At 41.9% G+C, this 9,333-nt stretch overlaps 1 protein-coding gene across 3 annotated transcripts; it reads right to left on the bottom strand.

The window, feature by feature from the left end:
- Positions 1-3,348: 3,348 nt before the first annotated feature.
- Positions 3,349-8,100, bottom strand: LOC121297293 (microfibril-associated glycoprotein 3-like). 3 transcript variants are annotated; one of them, XM_041223531.1, is made up of 3 exons: positions 8,019-8,100; positions 6,115-6,505; positions 3,349-5,748 (listed from the first exon to the last, which is right to left on the bottom strand). In XM_041223531.1, exons 2-3 carry the CDS (start codon positions 6,407-6,409, stop codon positions 4,991-4,993), a joined length of 1,053 nt encoding a protein of 350 aa, XP_041079465.1. In that variant the 5' UTR covers positions 6,410-6,505; positions 8,019-8,100; the 3' UTR covers positions 3,349-4,990. The 3 variants fall into 3 exon arrangements, with proteins under 3 accessions (XP_041079465.1, XP_041079466.1, XP_041079467.1); XM_041223532.1 differs by having other exon boundaries at positions 8,009-8,028; XM_041223533.1 differs by lacking the exon at positions 8,019-8,100 and adding an exon at positions 7,939-7,995.
- Positions 8,101-9,333: the final 1,233 nt, after the last annotated feature.

Genomic DNA, 9,333 nt, shown 5'->3' on the forward strand with positions numbered 1-9,333 from the left:
GCAAACCCACCTGTTCATATCAATCCAGGTTCTTAAACTCTGTCAAGTCACTAGTTTCCCATTCTGTAACACTAACATTAGAAAACCAGGAGGAGATTAGAGACTGGAGTCAACGCTTTGCAAACATCACCCACTGCATCCCAACGAGAGGACATTTCTGCAGACCATGAAGAAAAAAATATATATATTAAAATCACACACATGCACATTATTCTCAACAGGTACTGGGCTGAGACTAGTAATTTAAACTTTGAAGACTTAAGGACACCAAAATGTGTCCAATTCGTTTACTAGTTTTAGGACTTGATCAGTTTGAAAGTGCTCTTCAAACGTGAGAACTATTGTAGCCCGATACTTGCAGTGCTTACTTTCCCAAACTAACTGTACTCAACTTCATTTTTTTCTGTTACAAGATGAAGTTATTTCAGCTCTAGCCAGCAACTTAACTGCTATAAAAGGCTCCATTATTACAGCACTCTCTCCAAAGCCCGTTGAATAATGAAGTCTAATGCTTTTCGTTGTATTCTGAACAAAGCACACAGCTTGTGCATCAGCATGCACAATTACACTGATGGGTCTATAACAAGTCTGGCAGAACTGATAGCTCTGGTTCTCTCCATTTTGCACAATTCCCCCAAGTTAATCCTCATCTAGCAGTTCAGTGCACTAATATTTCTTATAGATATGCTAATGGTTTGTAGGAGTGCGCCGTTCCCCCCTTCAGCTTCTTCAGCGGCTGCATGATGAGCCCGACCCCGTAGTTTGGACTCAAGCCTCTGCTGTTCTGTCAGAGTCCGTCTCACTGTGCTGCAGGGCTTGCAGTGGCTGCTGGGCTGGAACAGGACAGTACAGCAGCAGCTGGGTGAAGTGTTTATACAAGGGATAGTTGTTGTATTGATTAAGTAAATTCAGCATGGAAACCTACATGCATCTACATTATTGTTTCAATGAAACATGGCATTTTTACTTCCTGGAGACAGTGGTCATTTGTTGACAGGAAGAAAATAAAATATTAGGAAAAAGGAGAAAAGCACACCTGTTGTTATTGGTGCCATTCATGTTCCAGCGTCTTCAGAGTCCTTGGTGTATAATGGAGTGGCAAGGTTTCTGTTCTGCCCATGTGCAAGACTGATTACTATGCTCGCAGCTCAACCGTGTAATGAAGTTCTCCATCAGCCTGAATTGTGATTATCTGTATGCGCTGATATCGCAGATGAGTTTCATAATAGGAACTGATTGGGATGCACTACTTAATGCATCAGTATGTATTCAATGACTGCATGGTTATTATGAGTTTCCAAAAGCCACTGTGCTCTAATGAACAATTCTCCCGCGGGGGTATCATTGAAGCAATTCTCCATAATAAGGGACCTGGCTGTGCTACTGCCATGATAGGTATCCTATCACAAGCAGATTAAACAATGGCTAGGATTTGTAATAGTACCTGTCCATGGTAATGACTTGTACCACGTTTCCACATCTTGGTATAAATGTGCTTGGTGTCTGTCTGGGTTCAGTGCTTAACATTACATCCCAAATAACTGAACCCCTCCCAGGTTGTAGATTGTCCTTTACATGCAATGTCAGTTTAGTGCGAGGGAAGTATAAGCCTTCCCAGCAGTTCAAAGATCAACTTGCTCTGCCATTCTCTATTTCTTCCCTCAAGCTCACAGTGAGTGATCTTGAGAGACTGGATCTTCTATGATATATCTTTAGTATAAAATCTGGTTAAAATATATATAAATGGGAGGCTTGTTGCGATTCCAGGGGCGAGGCTACAGCACACCCTTATCAAATTATTTGTCGGATAGTTTTTAAATTCAGTGCTTCCCTTTTCAAAAATGCCTGTGGTTTCTTTTTCCTCCTCAACCCTTCCACTCTTGTGCAGCAGTGTCTTCCTGCAGGGGGTTGATGGGTCCCGTCACCCAGCCTGGTGCTCTGTGACCGCTGTCAGAGGCTCACCTCAAGAGGGCAGCTCCCACTTCCCTGCTGGCCATGAGACATCCTGGACCACAATTCTGCTGCCTTGTTCATTGAATTTTATTTATATATATATATATATATATATATATATATATATATTATATATATATATATATATTTTCTTTCAAGAATGTCTCTGCAAGGTCATAAAACAGTGTTTAGCATTGGTAATCGAAGCATGCATACCTGGCTTGACTGGGGATATTAGTGGAGAATGGATGTATATAGAGAATGTGAGGGACCAGCTGTATGCACTAGAAGAGGAGATCATGCTACTGGAGTTCTGGAGTTCAGTTCTACACAATGTATTACAATCTGAAAAAAAAGTCGCTGGGCTGGCAGTAAAAAGAACAGACTGAATTGCCCAGGGCAAGCCTCAAGCACGCTCACAGTGAACATGTACATCCCAGCTCTGTGGAGAAACAGGACAGACCTTTCACAAGCCCTGGCTCTGCGCACAGGACATGACCTGTTTTATTGTCCAGGCTCCATGCAGTCAGATCCCGTAGGCTTGCATCAAGACTGTACAATCCTCTCCAGCTCAATCAGGTTTTCAATTTCATTATACATAACTTATATGGTTTATCAGTTTCGTTTATTTTCATTTCAATATAGAATTGTCATCCTGATTTTAAAACTGTCAAAATATCAGAATATAAAAGGGGAGCAAGACCATTGGAACAGGGTGAGAGGATAGGGAGGGACGTTTTCATGTCATTACTCAACGCCATTACGGGACCTTCTATATTTTATATTGTTCGACTCTAACTACCTGTGAATTAAAAAAAAAAAAAAAAGCATTGCAATCAAGTCACAGATTACCAGCTAGCACAGAGGGTTAGAAACAGTTAAACATGTAGTTTATTAACACAAAAACTAGTGTAAATTTCTACATGACAGACTGGCATGGTCTCGTCTTTGCTGGTTAATGTATAAAACTACATACAGAAATACTTTATAAGATACACACACACCCAAACCCAAACCATTCACTTATAGAAAAGCCATTAAGAAAACTGTACGAAATATACCTGAATATACATGTGTTAAAGGTTGCAGGTTTAGGCTATTACACAATACAGTCACCATACTACAAAACAGCACATACAAATACATCCTCTGCTAGACACAGTGAATAACGTGCAAAACCAATACCATCAAAAACATGCTTACAAACTATGAAAAATCCCTGGATTTAAAAGTATTTAAAAAGACAAATCTGTCTGTTTGAGGGTCATGCTGGTTACAGTCATTTATACAATGTTTTTTAGCACATCCTAGTAACATGCTTGTATTTCATTATACAGTCCATTATATTACAGGCAGCAAGACTGCTGGAATGGAATGACCTCACAACTACGTAGCTCTAGTTCGCTCTACACAAGTTTAATGACCTTCAGTCTGTTCCTGATGAACCAACTTCATCTTGAAACACAGAATTTTTTCAAATATGTGTTTGCAGAAGTGTTTCAGCCAGAACGAACAGTTGTGAAATACTAATGATAATAATACAATTGATAGGATGACACACCTTTACCTTTAAAAACACACCTTTAGAAGAGTCCCTGATACAGGCAGCAGTTTTATCCGACAAGGAAATCGGTTCTGAGCTTGTTTCTTTGTTGTTCTTTCCACATGGCTGACAGTTGCCCAATTATTGTGATCCCTGTAAAAGGGCTTCCTTATTAAAATGACAGAGTCTTTTACAGCTATTCAATGGAGTTTAGAAGAGGCTCAGGATCTGTGCTGCTGTCTGCACCTCCCTGGCATTTACAGAAATTGTGAAGTTTTATAAGGGATTAAAAAAAAATAATAATAATAATTCTATTGCAATTCCTATCATGAAACCCTATAAGGCTGTCCGATCCCGGATCTGGAGGACCATTCCACTGCAGGCGTAACAGGTAAAATGATTTAATGAACAACTTCAGGGTCTGGACGGAGGGTTAAATGGGTTCAATTGAACAATTTAGATCAGGGTTGGCACAAAGTCCAACGAAATACCCCAAAAGAGTGTTTACACATTACAGGTGTTCCCACTGCACGGTTACGTCTTTGTTCGTGAACCGACTCCAAAACCTGAGCGGAACGCTTCACGTAACGTTGGAGGATTTCACTGCTGCAACGTCTCATCGCAGGCATTGCGAAAGGAATTTAAACCACCATCTGGAGAATTAAAAGCACACACACTTCATCACAGCTGGTTAAATCAAAAAGGATGTCAGCTTAGCACTGCGCAGAGTCTGGCTTTAAATCACGCAGAGCCCAGAGGACAGAAGGGCAGTCAGATCACTTTGTTTAAGAGGTGTTCAGTTTGGTCAAAAAAGCCTCCTTCTGGAAGTGCTTCCAAAAGGCAGGGTAAAGAGATTTCAGTAGGAGCCTAAATACTACTGGAAATACAGATCTGCCTTGCTATTGCACCAAGAATGCTTTTACTACTGGAAATACAGCTCTGCCTTTCTATTGCATCATTCAAGGATGCATTCCAGCACATCTTACTTTGCTATCTTGTTCACGGTAGACTACCAGCTGACAAGTTCTACAGACACAGATAGCAATGTAAAGAGTGAGCACCGTTTGCATGGTTTCATTACTGGAAAACACATTATGTATCTTCATTTCTGAGAACGACTAAAACTAAATCTCCACTACTTACCCCTTTCATTTCCTGTCACACTGTTATATTAGTTGCAACAGCTGGTAGTACTGAAATGAGTCTCTACAGTAAACCATAAAATGTGTACAACATCACCATCTAGTGGGTATTGCATTTCATTATCTTGGAAAACAGCAGTAAGAATTAATAAATAGATACAGAAACTAGAAATATACACATCACTCTGATTGTGTGTTTTTTTTTTTATCTCTCTTTTTAACTGCTCACAGCACAGCAAACCTAATGGCTGGGTATGCCGGCCAAGTGAGTGGAGAATGGACCAGTTTACAGCCTGCATATATAAAAGCAGATGGGAGAGAAGAAGAATGCTACACTGTGCTGTAGGGGAAGTTAATAAACCACATGTTTCTGCTCGCTTGGGTCCAACATGACAGCAGTCGATTCGTCTTGCTCTGAATGACAGCTGCTGCTGGAAACCGTGTCCATGTCTCGCTGGCTGTGCGATGCAGGATGGACGGATGCCTGCACTGCTATTTCCTGACCCTGCTGAGGGGGGACAGCATCCTCTCCAGACTCGATGGTGAAGACCCCATCTGGACAGCCCCCGATGGCCCGGCCCCCTCGACCCGCCTGCCACGGGTGCAGCGGGTCGTCTATGCGCACGGCTTCGAAGATCTCCTCCACGAAAGCCCTGCAGTTGAGGATGAGTGGAGGCAGTGGGATGCTCCGAGCCAGGTCTTCCATGTGCCGGGCGAACTCCATGGTCTTGTACTGGGTCACCTTGGCCAGCTCCAGCGTTTTGGCTGAGGTGATGATGGGGATGCGCTTGGCAATCTCGAAGGCCTTCTGCAGCTTCTCGGCCCCCTCGGTCCGGAAGAAGTCGTTGATGGCCTGCTCGGTCTTGCGCAGGTGGCTGCTGATCATGCACAGGCGGGTGATGTTGAGGACCATCACAATGGTGAAGGCGATCAGGCACACGATCACGTAGTACAGCCCCATGTCGCCGTGGGTGGAGATTACACGCAGAGTGATGGTGTAATCTGAGTTCCCGGAGGAGCGGTGCACTATGCAGGTGTAGCGGCCTCGGTCTTCAAAAGCAACCGCAGTGATGTTCAACACTCCCCTGTCCAAAACCTGCCACTTTCCTCCTGAAAAAAGCAAAATACACACTCAAATAGAGTCCTTCCAAGGGGGCTGGGCACATCACAGACTCCTCCGGTACACCTAGCAGCACTGACTTAAGGATCTGGAAGTCCTCTAATGTTACATACCTGACTCGCATGTTACAAAAAATGACCAGAACTCACTTTACAGCTTTTAAAAAGTAAAATGAAGAAAATCATATTGTTTAATGTATTATTATTATTATTATTTGAAGATGCTACGCTAGCACGGGTGAGTCTGTTCCAAGTGTTCTCTAGAGCAGAGCAAGCCCTTTGATAACGTATTGAGATATACCTGACTAGCGAATACAGGACGTGACGCAGGAAGCAAGCCACGACACGGCATCTTACCTCCTCCTTCAGCTTCCTCCAGCACGTGTCCCTTGGAGTTGTACCAAACAATATCTGCATCCTGACTTTCAGCAACATCACATGAGATCACAGCACTGGAGCCCTCCCTGACAATGACGTCACGGCGCACTGGCAGTCTTGCGAGAAGTTGTAAAGGAAGTGCGGTCTTGTTGCGTTGTTGCTCTTGGCCCCACTGCTCTGTGGTATTCTGTGCTTTACCTTCAGGAGCAAACGCGAGCAAAGCACAAAAAGCTAGAGCCCAAACCACTGCACCGGGCTTGTGTTTTAACAACATCTCAGCTATGAGAATTTACTTAACCAGCTAGCAAAAAAGAATACGTTCCCTTGAAAAGTTCAACATAAGTGGTGTAGGGATTCTTCAATGTGTGTTCTGGAAAAGGAAAGAAAATCACCAATTACTCTACTACAGTATAATTATAGCATTAAATAAAACACATACATACAAATCTATCTCGCTTCAGCGTTCAGGAACAGCACAAACATTACAAAGCAGCTTGGTACAGTACACTTCACTGACACACTCAACAACACAACAGTCTACCATTTCTCTCATCCTTTACTACAAAGAAAAACAAAATGCGGAAAATAAAACAATTCCAAACTTATTTACAAAAATATAAAACTAAATGCAGCTGTACCCAATACAGACAACTAGGGCATCAAAAGGCAAACCCGCTTTTAGTCTCTCCCATCTTCAACACTCCTCCATTACACAACATTTCTGTGATTTCTCTGTCTTTATCCAAAAACCGGACAACTTCAACAAAACTAACTGAACTAAACGCCATGTTACTCCTTCATTCGGCTTACCTCATTTACAATGACTAACAGCACCGTTTATTTATCCACCCTACCTCATATGCAACTTACAACTAACCCCAGCACTAAACCTACCCAAAACACCGCTTGTTTCGCAGCCTGTAGCGTCCTCTAGTGGCTGCTAGTACATCCGCCTTAACCGAAAAGTAATACAAGCAGTAATATTTTGACACAGTAGATGCCGCTTATTAACAACCTCTCGGTTCCCATTAACCGAAAGTTGCCAATAAGCGAAAAGCCCCCGTTTTCAAGTGTATTTATACTGGAACGATATATACTGCAGTTGTACAAATATGGCACTGAAATACATGTGTTTTAAATGTTAGCGTTAAAAAATTAATACATGAAACACAAAATACTCAAACATGGAACAGTTTACTTCACGCGTCTGTAAAACAAAACACAATTTTAAAATAATAAATTGGCCAGCGCTGTCTGCTTTTTACAATGTAGCACCGCCCGCTGTAAATCCTTCTCAATTTTGCAGCTTGGTAGCCTCGATTCTGCCTCAGTCCGCTTGCACAGTTGCAAAGTCAGTGTGTTATAAAATCTGCATGAAGTGTGCGTGGAAAGCATGCTCCCCGTAGCACGGTGGGCTCGTATTAAACCTGGCAATAAGCGGCGTGCAGGAATATCAGAATGCCATTGACACTAAAGTCTGTGGGACGGGATCGCTTCCCGGGAAAATGTTGTTAACCAAAAGTCATCTTTATCAGGGTTGCTAATAACCGGCATCTACTGCATATACTTCATAAATAAATTCATAATTCCTGTATTTTCCTCAATTTATTTTTCTTAAAAATGACCTGTATTATGCTGCACACAAAAGACAGGTGGTTGTTCAAGTACACGCACAACACTTTTTATCCAAACACTGTGCTCAAACGCACCGATATAGTGCTATTCACAAACACGCAACAATGACATCAGGTCAGTTTAAAAACGCGTAACACACGACATATTAATACCGATAATAACCCGCACCATTGCCTTCTATTGCCTTCTATTGCCTACCATTGCCTACCATTGCCTTCTATTGCCTTCTATTGCCTACCATTGCCTACCATTGCCTTCTATTGCCTTCTTCCCTGTCAAGCCGGAAGCGGAAGCCGCGGTTAAGCTGCGTACGTCCTGTTTTTAAACAGAGTTGAAGAGTTCAAAGCTGAAGTGACGTGGCTGCGTGAGTTCACGACCCTCCCAGGTCGTTTCACAGGTAGGCAACGCTGACTTGTGTTACGTCATGCGTTCTTTTGTAAGGGTAAAGTGGGCTCAGTAATATTGTAACACGCAGGTAAAATGAACGCGGTCAAACCTCAGTCGCTGCTATAAAGTGAGGATCAGGTTGGGTTGTACTACAGCATGCAGTCTGGCCTGGGAGTTAAGAACTTGAGTAATGCAGACTGCATTCGCCTCCTCATCTTCATCCTCATCATCACAGATACAGCAAGCTTGCTCAGCCTCTGGATTCAGGCACGGCAACAGTGGACTATACCCAACACTAGTACTGCTGTAGCACATAGGATATATATATATATATATATATATATATATATATATATATATATATATATATATATATATATATATATTTTTACACAAGTTGCAATATGTGTGTGTGTGTGTATATATATTTCTGTTTTTAGATGATGATGATGATGATGATGATGGTTCGGAGTTTGTGAGATGGCAGAGCTACATGTAGATATAACTGCAGACAAGCTCGGCAGGGTATGTCCTGAATTATCAAATCCCTACAGAAATAAAACCTGTTGCACTAAAACAGCCCTTTCCATGATCAGACTGCAGGTTGCATTGCCTTGGTTTGTGTGTGATACATTTATTAGAAAACGCTTGCTGCCGTTTTGTGTCATGCAGGTATGGTCAGAAAACAGCATTGTGTGTACGCTAGTGCACAGATTGGAATGTGAGAACAGTGCACATGCGGGCTGTCCTCAGTGGTTTCAGTGGAATGCAATACCTGTTACATTACTGCAGGTTACTTACACTGGCACTGGACATTTGTGGTTCTTAATTCAAGGTGTCTGTTAATAAAGGCTATACTGGTAATCAAAGTGCATTCAATTGTGGCCTCTGTTTTAAAAATAAAAGAAAGTGTGTCTCCAGGCCAGAAAAAAGGCACGCTGCTGGATTTCTGAAGTTCACAACACTGAATCTGTATTAAATAACAATCCATTCAGATTAGCCGTGATGTTGCTTTTAGTCTTTGTGAGAGTACAACACGACGATTCTCAGTTCAATTGTGTATCTACAGTGGCGTGAGGCTATTGTAAGATTGTTTTCATGTGCTGTTACTTCATCTCTGACTTATATTAAATGTATATATATATATATATATATATATATATATATATTTTCTAG

Source organism: Polyodon spathula, chromosome 22, assembly GCF_017654505.1.
Source record: "Polyodon spathula isolate WHYD16114869_AA chromosome 22, ASM1765450v1, whole genome shotgun sequence".
Taxonomy (NCBI): domain Eukaryota; kingdom Metazoa; phylum Chordata; class Actinopteri; order Acipenseriformes; family Polyodontidae; genus Polyodon; species Polyodon spathula.